Below are 18,464 nucleotides of genomic sequence, written 5' to 3'. Positions count from 1 at the left end.
TATCTGCAAAAACAAACACAACCCCTGACAAAATGTATTAAAGAGAATGATTTTCTCATGACTGATCAAAATGCTTTTGTACATTTAATTTCCACAAGCAGAAGTCAAAGGTGGGTCTAGTGGTACTATTACACTTAAGGTTTATGTCCCACTCTCCAATGAAATGGGAGAAAATCCCAATTTGTAATAAAAATCTTGATGAAAGGTGAATAAATTCCTATAAGAAACACAAATAGAATTCAATCAGCTTTGGAAAATAAAAGCCAAGGATCTGAGGTCCATTGCTTTGCTATAAACACTTACTTGTCTGTAACAGGGATTGAGCCCAGGGGTGCTTAACTGCCAGGCCACATCCCCATCCTTTTTTTGTTTTTTATTTTGAGACAGGATCTCACTTGCTAAATTGCTGAGTCTGGCTTTGAACTTTCGATCCTCCTGCCTCAGCCTCCTTAATCAGTGGGATTACACGTGTGTACTTAACATGTTGGCTTTTTTTTTTTTTTTTAAATCATAGACTGTTAAAGAGAAAACAAACAGCAACAACAACAACAACAATAAAAAAAACACCAACAACAACTCCTCTGCTAACCCACAAGGGCATAAAAAAGGCAAACAAAACAAAACCCAAAAAAACCCTACATTTTTCAGGGAGTTATACTTATGTGGTTAAAGAGAGAAGACAATTATGGCAATTCTAAAATTTATATGGGGACTTGTCATTTTAATCACTAATTCTCACTCTTGCTGGTTACAGTTTACAATCTAAGAAGTAATTATATGGGCTGGGGTTGTGGCTCAGTGGCAGAGTGCTTGTCTAGCATGCGTGAGGCACTGGGTTCAATCCTCAGCAACACATAAAAAGAGATAAATAAAATAAAGGTATTGTGTTCATTTTAAAAAAAATTTAAAAAGAAGTAATTATATGACAGCATTCTTAATTGATTTTTAAACAGAGCTGGCCTAACTTAGAAGTAAGCAGAACAACTCTCCCAGAGCTACCTTTGTGCTACCACAAAACATACAGCTATCATTTTTATGGAAAACTTTATACTCTATTATTGAGAATAAATTATTTTGGAGACCATTAAGAAACAGGTAAAGTGGAAGAAATGATATTTATTACAAACAACAATCAAAGTTTGTTTCTCAAACTGAATGTGGTGATCTGATAAGAAATCTACCAGTTTTAGAAAACCAATCTTTCCTAATATAAAGTACTGATTACTTACATCAATAACAAGAAAGTCACAATAGTTTTAACAATTTTTTTTAAAAGAAAGAAACTGACAAAGCCCTACATGTTATCACAGCTGGTTAAATAATCTATGTAATGAATTCATAAATCACTATAATTTGCAAAATCATTTCAATATCTGACCACTTTCCACTTCATTATAGGAGGAGAGGAAAAATTCATGAGCCCTTTTTCCAAGGGCCACCTTACTACACACCTTTCAGGAATCTCTGCTACATACATTCTTTGCTTCTCAAGCTGAGGTGCCACTCACACAGACACAATGTGAGTAGTGCCTCTGGAGTTGTACAACCACACAGCCTTAGTTTTATCTTAGAAGAAGCCAATAACCAATATACTATTCTAAAAATACTACCAAGTTTCTGGACTTACCAGCAGTTTAAGCAGCCAAAATCGGGACTTATAATAGAAAGTTTTAGTGGGGTTGATAAGAAAGAAAACCATAAATCCATAAAGGGCAAGTGGATACACATATGTGGGGATGACACTAATTGGAGAAAAGAAGCATGCCAGAAGGCTCAGGCACCACAATATCCCCAGGAATCCAGCAATCTGGTAAAGGACAAGGAAGACAAAAAGAGAGAAAATTATTTCTATTTTTACCATTACTTAGAAATATCTCTAATAAACAAAAGTAAGAAAAATAATTAGTAATTAAGCAAATAATTCCTTTTAAGTAGAAGATGGATTTCAGTACTCTAATAAACTAGCTATACATATAAAGCAAACTACATTCACGGGTCTAATGTCTTGCTTTGATTACCTCAAAGAGATGCTGATGAGACAAATTGTTTCTTGGATTAAGTTCAAAGATGAGCACATGATTTACTCCAGCCTGTCTCCAACCATACGTGTTGATGCCCAGTAGAAAAAGGAATTCGATCAGAAGAAAGCCACCCCGATAGATTCTTACCAAGGGCCATATACTTTGATTTGTTTCAAGTTTAAAAATAGCTGAAAGAATATTAATATATTAGTTAGTTATAAAACCCAAAAAGTCTCCTTTAATTATTTTCTTCATTTTCAAAGACTCCGCTAGGAATTTTTCATAAATAAAACCCATACCTATGTTATTTCAAGAGCCTGATAAAGTTGCCTCCAGATTCTTTCCCTTCCTTATTTTACTCTGCAGAATATTATTACAATAATTTTTTTATTCCACTGGTTTCTTATATTAGAGTGAGGTATGGTGAAATAACTGAGAATCATAAGATCAGCTTTATCAGTTGGGTATTTTGGGTATGCTACAAACTCATTGGTTTTATTGTCTTAATGGTGAACTACAGTTGCACATAATGATGGGACTTCTTGATACCCATTCATACATGTACACATACAATATAATTGGGCCAATATCACTCCCCGGCATTTCTCCCTTCTTTCCCCACCTCTTACTCCCTGCTCCCTTTCCTCTACTGGTCTCCCTTTGATTTTCATGAGATCCCTCCCTGCTTTTCTTTTCATTTTTCCTCTTTGGATTTGTTTTCTCCACCATCAAACTAGATAGAATAATATCTACATCACAGAGTTGCTGTATAAAATAAATCTTTGCCCCCTGCACCTCAGATAGAGCATAAATCTCCAGGATATATAAACAAACTTAAAAAAAAGTTAACACCAAAAAAACCACAAATAACCTAATCAATAAATGGTCAAAGGAACTGAACAGGCATTTCACAGAAGAAGTAATATATGAGAAAAAATTCAACATCTCTAGCAATTAGAGAAGTGAAAATTAAAACTACATTGAGATTTCATCATACCCAAGTTAGAATGGCAATTATCAAGAATACAAGGAACAATAAATGTTGGTGAGTATATGGGAAAGATACACTCATACATTGCTGATGGGACTGTAAATTGGGGCAACCAGTATGGAAAGCAGTATGGAGATTCCTTAGAAAACCTGGAATGGAACCAGCCAATGACCCAGTTACCCCACTCTTCGGCATATACCCAAAGGACTTAAAATCAGCATACTATAGTGATGCGGCAACATCAATGTTTATAGCAGCTCAATTCACAATAGCCAAGCTATGGAACCAGCTTAGGTGCCCTTCAACAGATGAATGAATAAAGAAAATGTGGTATATATGCACAATAGGATATTACTCAGCCATAAAGAAAAATGAAATTATGGCATTTGCTGGTAAATGGATGAAACTGAAGACTATCATGCTAAATGAAATAAACCAATCCCCACCAAAACAAAGGCTGAATATTCTCTCTGATATGTAGATGCTAACAAACAATAAGAGGGCAGGAAAGGGAAGAATTGAAATTCATTGGTTTAGACAAAGGGGAATGAAGGGAAGGGATAAAGATGGGAACAGGAAAAACAGTAGAATTAATCCGACATAACTATCCTATGTTCATATATGAATACACAACCAGTATAATTCCACATCACGTACAACCTCAAGAATGGGAAGTTATAGTCCATGTATGTATAATATGTCAAAATACACTCTACTGTCACATATATCTAAAAAAGATACAACAACAACAACAACAAAAAGATATGGAAAATACAAGTTTTGGTGAGAATACACAGAAATAGAAACTTTATAAACTGCTAGTGGAAATGGAAATGGTGTTGCTTCTACAGTTAAGAGTTTGGTGGGTCCTCAGAATGTTAAAAATGTACTCAAATCTAGTTAGATCCATGTTTGCAGCAGCATCATTCACAAAAACCAAAAGGTAGAACCAACCCAAATATCTGTATATAAACAAATTCTGGTATGGAACCTTATTCAGCCACAAAAGGAATGAAGTATTGACACATGCTAATGGACCCTGAAAACATATTTAGTGAAATAAGCCATACAAAAATACCACATATTATATGATTCTAGTTATATAAAATATCCAGAATAGTTAAATTTATAGAGACAGAAAGAAGATTGGTAGTTGTTAGCAGCTGTGAGGAGAGAAATTCAGGATTGAGGTTTCTTTTTAGGGTGATGAAAATGTTTAGTTAGATTGCAAAAGAATGTCAATGTACTCAATGCCACTAAACTGTTCATTTTAAAATGATTAATTGCATATTACATGAGTTTCATCCCAATAAATAAAAATAATTGCAGAGGGGAAAGTAATAGATACAGTAATAATACAGTTAGCATTACTAACTCCAATGCTAGGCACATGCTCTGAACTAGTAGTAGTGATAATTATGATTCAAAATTTTCTAACTGTATCTAGTTCGCATCTGTGGTCATGGATAAAAGAAGGCTAAATAGCTTACTCAAATATTTATAGCCCTAATAGCTGGGGTGTTTGCTCCACATATGAAGGAAATTTCCATGAACAGGAAAATATAATACATATTTATAAAACCTAAATGCAGTCTGGCACAGGGTGCACACCTATAATCCCAGCAGCTCGGGACACTGAGGCAGGAGGATTGAGAGTTCAAAGTAAGCCTCAGCAAAAGCAAGGCACTAAGTAACTCAGTGAGACCCTGTCTCTTAACGAAATGCAAAATAGGGATGGGGATGTGGCTTAGTGGTCGTGCACTCCTGGGTTCAATCCTCGGTAACCTCCCCACCCTAACAAAACCCTATTAAGTTCTACTTAATAGTGTAAAAACTGGAAAAATCTCTAAAGCTTTTATAACTATGATCTTGAATAAAATAATATCCTTGAATTCCACAATTGGTAAGAAAAGTTAGTAAAACAAAACAAACAGCAACAAAATACCAAGGATTATTTGTAAAATAATAAATTTAAAAGATAAAGCCTTCTGAATGAAAATATAAAACTACATCTTGTAAATGAACTGATTTAGTTTCAAAAAACACATCACAATCTTAATGATTCATAGTCAAGTTATTAATCAAAGACCAGAAACTTCAAATTGCTCAAAATATAAAATCTAAGAATATAGATTAACTTCTTTCTGAAGCAACATTTTGTAGAGGTACTGGAGATTAAACCACAAAAATTCTTGCTAGGATAATAATAGATAATCTGGGAAATTCCAATATATTAAAAAACAGAATGAGTTAGCATCATTCTTTTAAGAATAAGGATATCATCTCTGTGATCCATTGTTCCACAAAATAAAACATATATATTGTTCCATTTCAAACTCTCCATGGCTTTATGAATTTTTAACTAGAAAACCCTAACATTCATAAAGCATTTATTCTGGGCTAAGCAATGTGCTCAGTGTCGTACATGAATAATTTCATTAATTCTCACAGCAACACTCTAAATTGGTTTTCCTTAGCAGATACATGAAGAAACTGAGGCTTAGTTAAATTAGGTTCCTTGCCTAGGGCCACAAGGATTTAATATTGGCAAAGTGGCTCCAAAGCCTGCACTTTTAATAATAGGGTTATACTGTATAGAAAGTAATATGTGCTTACAGAAAAACAAAATAAAACAGAGGCTTATCCTAAAACTTTTTAAAAAACTAGTCTTCTCTTTACTGTACCAAGTTGCCAAATCAGTTTTCTTTAAAAGAACATTAAAAAATTTTTGAACAATTTTAAAATTAATTTATTTTTTTGTATTTGAGAAAAAGCTCTTCAAATCATTAGAAAGGCGATAAGAAGCCTCTTCTTGCTCTAGGTCCTATTCCCCTTTCCTAGAAGTTAAAAATTTTGTTTATTATCTTCCAAGAAATTCTTTTTTTTAATATTTATTTTTTAGTTATAGTTGGACGCAATACCTTTATTTCACTTATTTATTTTTACGTGGTGCTGAGGATCAAACCCAGGGCCTTGTGCATGTGAGGCAAGTGCTCTACCGCTGAGCCACAACCCCAGCCCCCAAGAAATTCTTAATGTACAGAGAAATACTCACTGAATAACTTTTAAAACAAAACAACTCTGGGCTGGGGATGTGGCTCAAACGGTTGCGCGCTCGCTTGGCATGCGTGTGGCCCGGGTTCAATCCTCAGCACCACATACAAACAAAGATGTTGTGTCCGCCGAAAACTAAAAAATAAATATTAAAAATTCTCTCTCTCTCTCACTCTCTCTTTAAAAAAAAAAAAAAACAACTCATCAGATACAATAGGAAGCATGCTACACATGTTTTAAAACTTGCTTTATTCACTTATATTCTGGAATGACCGTATCAGTACATAAATTCCTTTCTAATGTAAAGTTCAAGTGTTACATGCATGTAGAAAAATGGATAAATCATAAGTACACAGTATAATGAAAAATGGGAAAGTATATTAGAAACCAGAAGAAAAAACAGTACAGTACACTGTAGCATTCCAAGGCCCACTGTATATCCTCTTTCATGGTGCTGTCCTTTCTAACATTGAACTAGAAATTGCACCCAGGGGCCTTACACATCCTAGGCAAGTACTCTACCACTGAACTATATGCCCAATCCTTCTTTTTTTTTTTTTTTTGGTGGTGCTGGGGATTGAACCCAGAGCCCTTCTTAGTTTATTTTTCAGACAGTATCTTGCTAAGCTGCCCAAGTTGGTCTCAAACTTGTGCTCCTCCTGCCTCAGCCTCCCAAGTCGAGATGGAATTACTGGTGTATACCACCATGCCCAGATGTGTCTGGCTTCTTTTGCTCAATATCTGAGATTCATCCATGTTCTTGTATGTAGTTAAATTTAATTATTCTCACCACTATATACTATTCCACTGGGCACAGATGTACTATTTTTTATCCATTCTATGGCTGATGAAATTAGGCCTGTTTCCAGTTTGGGGATAATTATAAACAGTAGTGTTATTAATGTTCTCATACGTATCCTTTGGTGAAAATACGTAGGCATTTCTATTATTAGAGCTGGATCATAGGTTATTATATGTTCGGTTTTGGTAAACAGTGCCAAAGGGTTCTCCAAAGTGCTATGTCCATTTTCACTTCTACCACTATCTCCTTTATTTTAACATCTCCACTGTATTTCATTGTACAGGGACAATATAATTCATTTAAATAGTTCATGACTGAAAGATATGTAAGTGATTTCTAGGATTTTGCTATTATAAATAAAATGGCAGTGAATACCCTCCTTGGATATATTTTTTTGCAACCACGTACAAGTATTTCTGTAGGTTAAATTTCTAGAAATAAAATTACTTAACTGTATTTAAACTTTTTACATAGACTACCAAATTACCCTCTAAATAGATCACAACAATTAACATTATTACCACTAGTATACAAGTGCCTACTTCACACCCTTGTATCTACCATAAATGGTCATACTAATAAGTGAAATATGGTATATTGTTATTACATGAAATTAAGGTTACTAGGAATCTGTAAGAGAGACAAGTTTTTAAAAATTTATATAGGATTCAGATAGAGCCCTAATATCCAGAGTATACAAAGAACTCAAAAAATTAGACAATAAGATAACAAATAACCCAATCAACAAATGGGCCAAGGACCTGAACAGACACTTCTCAGAGGAGGACATACAATCAATCAACAAGTACATGAAAAAATGCTCACCATCTCTAGCAGTCAGAGAAATGCAAATCAAAACCACCCTAAGATACCATCTCACTCCAGTAAGATTGGCAGCCATTATGAAGTCAAACAACAACAAGTGCTGGCGAGGATGTGGGGAAAAGGGTACACTTGTACATTGCTGGTGGGACTGCAAATTAGTGCGGCCAATTTGGAAAGCAGTATGGAGATTCCTGGGAAAGCTGGGAATGGAACCACCATTTGACCCAGCTATTCCCCTTCTCGGTCTATTCCCTAAAGACCTAAAAAGAGCATGCTACAGGGACACTGCTACATCGATGTTCATAGCAGCACAATTCACAATAGCAAGACTGTGGAACCAACCTAGATGCCCTTCAATAGACGAATGGATAAAAAAAATGTGGCATTTATACACAATGGAGTATTACTCTGCATTAAAAAATGACAAAATCATAGAATTTGCAGGGAAATGGATGGCATTAGAGCAGATTATGCTAAGTGAAGCTAGCCAATCCCTAAAAAACAAATGCCAAATGTCTTCTTTGATATAAGGAGAGTAACTAAGAACAGAGTAGGGACGAAGAGCATGAGAAGAAGATTAACATTAAACAGGGATGAGAGGTGGGAGGGAAAGGGAGAGAGAAGGGAAATTGCATGGAAATGGAAGGAGACCCTCAAGGTTATACAAAATTACATACAAGAGGAAGTGAGGGGAAAGGGAAAAATAATACAAGGGGGAGAAATGAATGACAGTAGAGCGGGTAGAGAGAGAAGAGGGGAGGGGAGGGGAGGGGGGATAGTAGAGGATAGGAAAGGCAGCAGAACACAACAGACACTAGTATGGCAATATGTAAATCAATGGATGTGTAACTGATGTGATTCTGCAATCTGTATACGGGGTAAAAATGGGAGTTCATAACCCACTTGAATCAAAGTATGAAATATGATATATCAAGAACTATGTAATGTTTTGAACAACCAACAATAAAAATTAAAAAAAATTTACATAGGAAACTTATAATTTCCAAGAAACTAAATTCTGGAATATGTGATTTTTCAGAAAAATTATCAAACACCAGGTCATCTCCCCTTGAGAAACCATAGCAATTATGCACATAATTTTTTTGATGTGAGTGCTGAAAAAAAAAAAGACTCATGCTTGTACATGCATTATTACTGCTGTGTTTCTTTGAGACTCTCAACACTTATCTTCTGAACACCAGCTGTGAGACAAATAAGGATTGACAGCTGGTTTTCAAAATATTTATCCCGCCCCCCCAGCAAGACACACAAAGATCAAACAAAGATAGGTTCTGAGGTAAGAAAATACAATGCACAACACTAAATGCATAAATCACATACATTTAAAAAACACACAAAATTGTATCACAAAAATATTCTATACTTACTATACAAAACTAAACCTCAGATTGTCCTGAATTAAAAAGATAAACCTTTCTTTTTAAAAATGAAAATAAAGAAGTTTGTTTTTTCTTATGTCATACTTAACTATGATGATGATAATACCACCATAGCATCTTGGAAATAAAAAACAATTCTACTCACAAATGATTAAAGGTGTTTTCCAACAGAAATAACAACCTCCGCCACAAATACCACATATACCTTTTATTGATGTACTGCTCTGCAATTAAAAGCATATTTTACTAACACTTCTTATCTGATCCCTATGAACTATTATCAAAGCTAGATTTTCACCCTTTTCAACTAACATTCCCTGCTGTAGGTGCATTTACCATTTTTCTCTTTGATAACCATTTGCTTCTCCTGTGTACCTCCCTTACCCAGGATCAACTAACTATGCTCATTTCTTTTCTCCTCTTGGAATGCCTTTAATCCATTAATGTCTAGCATAAATTCCCTTTCTTCCATAAAAACTTCCGTAATGTTCTCATTTCAAAGTAATCAGGGCTAGCTTGGTGGCACATGCCTGTAATCCCAGCTGCTGGGGAGGCTGAGGCAGGAGGACTGTGAGTTCAAAGCCAGCCTTAGCAAAAGTGAGGTGCAACTCAGTGAGACCCTGTCTCTAAACAAAATACAAAATAGAACTGGGGATGTGGCTCAGTGGTCAAGTGCCCCTGAGTTGAATCCCTGGTACCCACTCCCCTCCAAAATTAAAAAAATAAAAATAATCAGTTGTTGGGCTGGGCTTGTGGCTCAGTGGTAGAACACTTGTCTAGCATGTGTGAGGCACTGGTTTTGATCCTCAACACCACATAACACACACAAAAAAGTTAATAAAAAAAAAGTAATCAGTTGTTCTTTTGAACTGCTAAAATATTTAACATCTTCAATCTCACAGTGTATTATTATTGTTTTAATACATACCTTAATCTCTTTAGCACAACAAAGTTCATAAGGAAAGTGATTTTCTTTTCTATTTCACAGGTATCAAGTATAATCATGAGACACATAAAATTTACTTGTTGAATAAATGAATAAAGTCTAAAACAACCCTGTAAATTTAATATATTAAGTTCATTTAACAGATGAGAAAACTGTTTTTAAAAAGTTAAGGAATGTCCTTAAAGCCAAAACAACTAACAAACAGTGAAGCTGGGACCAAAAAGGCAGACCTTTCGTTGTTTCCACAACAGCTAGCTAGACAATCTAGACTTAGATTTTTATACAATTTCCATGTATTGTAAATATGTAGATTGTGTTCACCCTAAAGAAACAGAACAAGCTTAAAATGTTATTATAAATTACATCAATATATTAAATCATAAGCTTAGGTGTATAATACTTATTAAAGTTAATTTTTAGTAACTGGTCAGAAGAACTCAAATACAGGTAAAAACACACTATTAATAGGTTAAGTTCATATATTCTCCAAAAGCATTAGAACTTCTGGGTTATAATTTCATAATGTAAAACAGACAGTCTTAAGAAGAATGTTTATGAGGAATAATGCACTCTGCAAATTATTTCTCAAATATCTGATATATGCTTGGAACTTTAAATACAAAAATTATTTATATATATATATATATATATATATATATATATATATATATATATATATATATCTCCTGCAAATCAAGAATAGGAAAAAAAAAAAAGAATAGGAATAGTGTGATAGTATATTAACCGTCTTTGTTCAGGTATTATTATGATTACTAAAAATCCAAAATGGAGTATCATGGATATTTATATAGTAATGTCTATTTTTAAATCATATTTCTTTGCAAACTTTACTGAGCAGAATTTACTTTAATTAATAATCAAGTTATCATAAACCTAATTCTATGACTCCTGAGGTACATCATGATTACTTGCTCTTAAATTTATAAGAAAAAAAATACTTATCCCTGACAAGTTTCTTTCAGTAACATTGGTAGATGTACACTTGATTCTTTACAGAGGAACAGAATTTGACACAGAATTAATTCAAAATTTAAACTACTTGCCTGCAAACACAAGGGTAATATTCAGCACAATGAATATTCCACAAAATAGGCCAACTCTAAAAGTAGTCCATGCTGGTGCAGGCTGTGAGCAGAAAAACAGAAGTGTAAATTAAAAAAAAAAAAATCAAATACATTACTTATATGCTGTAAGTCAATAGTAATAAGCCTCAAAATTTTATCACGAAATAGTACATTATGATCTGAATTTTTATAATCTGAACCAGAGAATCATTCACCCCTCATTATCCTATAAATAACTACAGAGTTGCCAGTTGAATTCTTTTACAGAAACCTGAGTCATGAAATAAACAAGATTATAATCTTAGGCATCAAATTACACATACACTGCAGTTTTCTAATGAGATTTAAAATGTCATTTCATTTTTCCAATGTACATACCTCTAAAATTTCCCAAGTCATTATTACTCAGAGCTTACATATCTGGTACTATGAATAATTAGAGACCTTGGTAAAATTAAACATTTATTTCATGAATTTTCTGCTAGTATTTAATTATTATATTAGGATAATTTTAAGTAAAATTTTCAAGACATACTAGAGATTTTTGACAAACTGGTATATCAGAATACTTTTAGAGTATGCAGGTTCAAGTAATATTTTTCTTTATTATAATTTTATATTTATAATTGCCTTGAAAACTACTATTTTCTAAAAATAAAGAACAGAAAGTATCTGAGATTTTAAACATAAAAGGATGAGAAACACAGATAATCTTATGGACTTTTCAGAGGTGATATTATATTTCCTATATTTTAAATATTTTCTAAAAACTTTAACCCCTCTCCCCCCCAAAAAAAACATTGAAACTTTGATCTTTTTCAGTAACAGATATCTGAATTAATGAAAGCATCCAAAAGGAAGATGGTCATAAATCTTAAAAAAAAAAGCTATCTTTAATTTCAAAAATGATTCAACATATACATACAAAGGAATGTATTTAATGTATTTGGATTATAAGAAATGATAAATAAAATAAACCTATATAATGCCTATCACTCATCTTTTTTTAAATTTTTTTTTAGTTGTAGATGGACACATTTATTTTATTTGTTTATTTTTATGTGGTGCCAGGAATTGAACCCAGTGCCTCCCGCATGCTAGGCAAGCACTCTACCAATGAGCCACAACCCTGGCCCCCTATCACTCATCTTTAGAAGGAAAATATTTCCATCAACTTTGAAGTCCCTTATCCCTTATTAAAAAAACCTTCCCTACTCATGGGAGAGAACTACGTCCATGTTTTCTTCAGCTTCACCTCCTCTAAATACATTCCTATTTTCTTCTTCTTCTTTTTTAAAATAGTTTTAATTGTATATGAACACAATATCTTTATTTTATTTATTTATTTTTATGTGAAGTGGAGAATCAAACCAGTGCTACACACGTGCTAGACAAGCACTCTACCACTGAACTACAACTCAAGCCCAATATGTTCATTTTTAAAAAATTAATTTTCTCATTTTTAACAGCTTTATATTTATCCAAATATAAATAACACGCAACAAACTGCATATATTTAAAGCATACCATTTGTGTTTTTTCCTCTCTAGATGCTTTTAAGATTTTTCTCTTTATCTTTAGCCATTTGTGATATAGCTATTTTTTATAGTTCATTGAATTAATTGATATACAATAAACTGCGTAGACTGTATTTAAAATATGCAATTTGATAAGCTTTTATATATATATATATATATATATATATATATATATATATATATATATACATACATACATACACACCTATGAAACCATTACCACAATAAAGACAATGAACATAATAATGACTCCACAGTTTCTTCAGGCCCTTTTGTAATCCTTTCCTCTCACCCCAACTCATCTGCATTTAACCACTAATCTACTTTCTATTATCATTGATTTGTCTGTTCCAGTCTCAGTAAATGAAATCATGCAATCATCACTTTTTAAAAATTATTTATTTATTCTAATTTGTTATATATGATGGCAGAATTCAATCCATTTCATAGTAAGTACTTTTTTTTTTAAGTCTTCCTTCTTTCTTTCAGCATAATTATTTTGAAACTCACCTTGTTATATGTATCAATAGGTTATTCCTTTCTATTGCTGAGAAGTATTCTGTTGCATGGATATATCACAAATTGTTTATCCATTCACCTACTGATAGATGTTATGGTTGTTCAGTTTCCGGCTATGAACATTCATGTAAAAGTCTTTAATGTACATATGCTTAGATTTATCTTGAGTAAACACCTAAGAGTATAATGGCTAGATCATATGGTAGGTATCTATTTAACTTTTTAAAAAAAATTTTTAATATTTATTTTTTAGTTTTCGGTGGACACAACATCTTTATTTTATTTTTATGTGGTGCTGAGGATGGAACCCAGAGCCCTGCGCATGCCAGGTGAGCACGCTACCGCTTGAACTACATCCCCAGCCCATCTATTTAACTTTTTAAGAAAATGCTGAACAGTTTTCCAATGTGGTAGTAACATTTTACATTCTACCAGGGATATGAGATGAGAGAGTTCCTGTTCCTCTAACATTTAATATGATTGTTTAATTTTAGTCATTCTAATAGGTATTTTCTCACTGTCGTTTTAATTTGTGCTTTTCTATTGTCTAATGATATTAAGCATCTTGTGACATACTAATTTTCCACCTGTATATTTTTTATGAAGTATCTGTTCAGGTCTTGCCCAGTGGAAGTTGTTTTCATTACTGAGTACTGGAGTTCTTTATATATATTTTGTATACAAGACCTTTATCAGATATGTTTTGTAAATATTTTATCCTAGTCCACCGATTTCCTTTTCATCCTCTTAACAGTGAATTCTCTTATATATTTATTTATTTATATGTGGTGCTGAGGATTGAACCCAGGGCCTCACGAGTACGGGGCAAGCGATCTACTATTAAGCTAAAACCCCAGCCCTTAACAGTGTCTTTTAAAAAGTGTAAGTTTGAGCAACCAAAAATCACTAGGATTTTCTCTTACATGTCCTTCTAGAATTTATAGTTTCTTTTAGGGCTATGGTACATACAGAAACACATAATGTAAAATATGGATAAAAGTTCGATTTTTTTTTTTTGCATATAAAATCCAATTGTTCTAGCACTGTTTGTTCAAAACACTGTTCTTTCTCTAATGACCTGCTTCTTTGTATTGAAAATTAGTTGCTCATATATGACTATGTTACCCTATTTTTGGACTCTATTTTGTTCCATTGAAGTATTTGCCTACCTTGATACTAATATCACACTCTTTTTTTTTTTTTTTTTGGTATCAGAGATTGAACCCAGGCAGGGGTACTTCACTACTGAGCCATATCCCCAGCCCATTTTTATTTTTTATTTTGAGACAGGATCTCACTAAGTTACTTAGTAGGGTCTCGCTAAGTTGCTGAGGCTGGCTTTGAACTTGCCAAACTCCTGCCTCAGCCTCCCAAGCTACTGGGATTACAAGTGTGTGCCACTATGATTGGCTCACACTCTTGATTAATGCAATTTTAATAATAAGCTCTGATACAAGGTAGGTAGTGTGATCTTCTAACTTATTTGTTTCAAAGTTGTGTTGGCTGTTCTAGGTTCCCTGAATATCCATATGTACTTTAAAACTAGCTTGCCAATTTTTATATGCATACACAAAAAATGCTGCCTGCTAAACTTTTTAAGCTGAATTGTTGGTATCTATAAATCAATTTAGGAAATAACATCTTAAAAAAACTGGGTATACCCATTAAATCTACATAAACATGATGTTTCTAATTTAGGTTGACAATGTTTTATAGTTTTCAATATAAAGATCTTTTACATCTTTTGTTAGAATTCCTCCAAAATATTTTCTATTTTGATGATATTATAAATAGAATTATTTAAAAAGTTTTGGTTTTGTAATTTTTTTTTTTTGGTATTGGGGATTGAACTCAGGGGCAATTGACCACTGAGCCATATCCCCAGCCCTATTTTGTATTTTATTTATAGACAGGGTCTCACTGAGCTGCTTAGTGCCTCACCATTGCTGAGGCTGGCTTTGAATTAGTGATCCTCTTGCCTCAGCCTCCCAAGCCACTGGGATTACAGGTGTGCTCCACCACACCCAGTGATTTGTAACTATTCTTCCTAATTCACAGATGTACAACTGATTTTTTTTTTTTTGTAAATTGATACTGTATTCTGTAATCCTGATGAACTCTCTTATTGATTCTAATAGCTATTTTATAGATTCACTGGATTTTTTACATGGGGAAAATTTACACTGGATTTTTTACTGGCAAAACAAACAAACAACAAAAACCCAATTCACCGGTTTCACTTCTTCCTATCTATATAGAAACACATAATGTAAAATATGTGTTTCTATATAAAAATCTGAATGCCTTTTATTTCTTTTTCTTGCCATATCACACTGGCTAAGTCAGTACAATGTTGGATTAAAAGTAGTAAGAGTAAATATGTATTTTTATTTCTAGTCTTGGGGAGTAAGTTCTTGGTGTTATACCACTAAGTTTGATAGTAACTCTAGGTTTTTTCATAGATATCTTTTATTAGATTTTGGAAGTTTTTTCTGTTATTAGTTCAATTCCACTCTGGTCACAGAAGATACCTTGTATCAGTTAAATTCTTTTAAATTTATTAAGACTTGTTTCTGATACAGACATGTTTCATTATCTAAACCTTCCATACCATCAAAAAAAATCTCATCTTAATGGTTTAATGAGACCAAGAAGTTCACATGTTAATAAGAGTAAACAAGAGAAGGAGTACAGAATAACAGAAAAGCCGGAAGGAATTTAAATTTGTCATGAAGCAAAAGCTGACATCTAGTTGTTTAAAAACTTGAACAACAATAGTAACAACTATTTATAAGTTTTGGCTCAAAAAAATGTAAGGTAATAATGCCTGTTAACAACCAGATTGTGCTGATTATTAAACAAGCAGAAGCAAATACTAACCTGAGCAGCTCCCAAAGGGGGGACACGTAAACGCTTCATAGCCTTTTGTCTGTCACCATCTTCAAGTTCATTGGTCACTACAGCCTAAAGAAACAAATTATTAAATTTCAACACAAGTTATTCTATACTTTAGTAATGCATAGATAATTCTGTACCGTTCTTATAAACTATATTTTGATAACCTCTTGATTAATGTACACTGACATATAGCAAAAGAAGACAAATCACAAGTAAGGCTATACATATCCAAAGCTAACAACTATTTACAAAAGAATAGAAACGCAGACCTCTTTCTTTCAAAGTAAGACATGAATGTTATTGAAAACGAGTTTAAAAAGGTAGGATTATTATACCTCAGTTTCAGAGATGAGCTGGTTGATTTTTTTGCATGTATAAAATGGAGCCACTTCTACATGAGCCACTCGCCAATCTGCTCCACGAGAAGTTTCCAGGATCTTGTCATGCTTTTTAAGGATTTTTCTAAACCCTGTAAAATTCAAATTCTACAGAAAAAAAAAAATCAGAAATACAACTGTAATTCTTCACCATCAAAAAAGATGAAAAATAAAAATCACTAAGCACTGACAGAGGTGACTGGATAAAGATTGAGTACCCAGGGAGATAGCAATGTTTTCATAAAAGTACTCACTACTAAAAGGATAAGATTCTTCTGTCTTATTTCACTCACTCGTTTCAAAGTAGTATGTTATTAGTCACACAAAGAGATACTGAACTACCAACAATTTCCCTTCCAAGTAAATTAAAGACCTAAACTGAAAACATTTTTAAAAATAGTTTTCTTTAGTTGTAGATGGACACAATGACTTTATTTTTAGTTATTTATTTTTATGTGGTGCTGAAGATTGAACCCAGAGCCTCACACATGCTAGGTGAGTGCTCCACCACTGAGCCACAACCCCAGCCCAACATTTTTACTTTCATATTTTTTATATACAACTATTGTCAAATTAGCTTAATTATGTTACTTTACTGCTTCGGTCAAAAATATTTTCAGAAAATGCTTTTTATTTATTGTGCTCAGAACACATTTATTTAGTACTTTGCTTTTTGAAGGACTGGTATAGAAGTACATTTTCTCTTCTATCAGGTAACCCATGTAAGCACGTGCAAGGAAAATGGATGCTCATTTATTTTGCTCAACTTTCCTTTTCCTTTCATTTATCTCAGATTGGGGATAGGAATGCAAAAGTCAGTAGGAAGGAAGAAATGAACCCAGTTGATAGTGCAGAAATTGAGGAAAAGTGGGTTCGTACCCTATAAAAATAGTATAAACACTAAACTTTTCCACATTTTCAAATTCTGTTGTTGTTTGCCCATTGTTTGAAAAAGCTAGAAATCATGGATTTCTAAGGCTAGATCTATAAACTAAACATCTCTCAAATCTGATGATTACACACTTCATTAATAAAAAAGAATGAGCACATACTCCAAAATAAGCTCTGCTTTCGTATTTTTAAGATTTTTTTTCCCTCTCAGGCTGGGAGTGTAACTCAGTGGTAAAGTGCTTACCTAGTACCTGTGAGGCCTTGGGTTCAATTCCTACCACTGGAAAAAAATTTTTTTTCTTACCATATTTTACTGTTTGATATTAAACTCTCCTTGGGGTACACATATTATAACTTGGACACCGCTTTTAATTTCCCCTTTTCCCTGATTCTCAAAATAAATGTACTCTTATAGTATAGAAACCCCCAAAGAATAGAGACGAGAGCAGAACTTTCATGATTAACAATTACTTTTGTTTTCCCAAGAAGCTTTTTTATAATTTCCCAAACAAAAGTTGCTGGAAAAAATTGATACAACAAAATTTAACAGGGTATTTTCCTGAAACATAAAAGCATGTTAAGGAACTATGAAATACTGTTTTTATAACATATGGGAAAGTACTTTGTTTCTTTTAAAGGTTAAGTTATGAACTATAAATTTAAAAATTAAAATTAAGTTATAAAGCTATGGATAAAGTTTCAAAACAAAGGAGTTTATCATTATACATATTTTATTTCTTTTCTACTGTTATTTTCCAATTGAGTTCTTCTTTAAATGATAAAATATTAAATCATCAAAGAAGGTAGAATGATGAGGGGGCAAGTTAGAAATAAGTATATGCATTAATGACAGATTACTATAAATATGGGACTTTAATTATTTTTTATTTTAAAATTCGAATTCTTATCTCAGGCAATACTTTTGTTGAACTATCTTTACTTTTTACGTGTTATACCATCCTATGATGGTCTTAACCACTCAATACAATAATCACAAGACTAAAATGAAAAACAAATAGTACACCAGATCTAATTAGATGCATTTGCTTATTTAGAAGTTTATAATTGAAAACAGATTTTTAAAATAATATATTTTATTTTTTAGTTGTAGATGGAC

At 32.9% G+C, this 18,464-nt stretch overlaps 1 protein-coding gene across 1 annotated transcript in view; it reads right to left on the bottom strand.

The window, feature by feature from the left end:
- Xpr1 (xenotropic and polytropic retrovirus receptor 1) overlaps positions 1 to 18,464 on the bottom strand; it is a gene marked incomplete at its 5' end in the record, with an annotated part of 80,807 nt that overhangs the window by 49,349 nt on the left and 12,994 nt on the right. Inside the window, 5 exons of the mRNA XM_046419516.2 lie at positions 1,628 to 1,807; positions 2,019 to 2,209; positions 11,104 to 11,185; positions 16,062 to 16,145; positions 16,415 to 16,564. Coding sequence (XP_046275472.2) covers positions 1,628 to 1,807; positions 2,019 to 2,209; positions 11,104 to 11,185; positions 16,062 to 16,145; positions 16,415 to 16,564 — 687 coding nt within the window. The remainder of the gene's footprint in view (positions 1 to 1,627; positions 1,808 to 2,018; positions 2,210 to 11,103; positions 11,186 to 16,061; positions 16,146 to 16,414; positions 16,565 to 18,464) is intronic.

Source organism: Marmota monax, unplaced genomic scaffold, assembly GCF_021218885.2.
Source record: "Marmota monax isolate L192 unplaced genomic scaffold, Marmota_monax_Labrador192_F-V1.1 WCK01_AAM20220418_F8-fsc00209, whole genome shotgun sequence".
Lineage (NCBI taxonomy): Eukaryota > Metazoa > Chordata > Mammalia > Rodentia > Sciuridae > Marmota > Marmota monax.
Note: the sequence above shows the minus strand (reverse complement) of the source record. Positions and strands in the feature narration are given on the sequence as shown.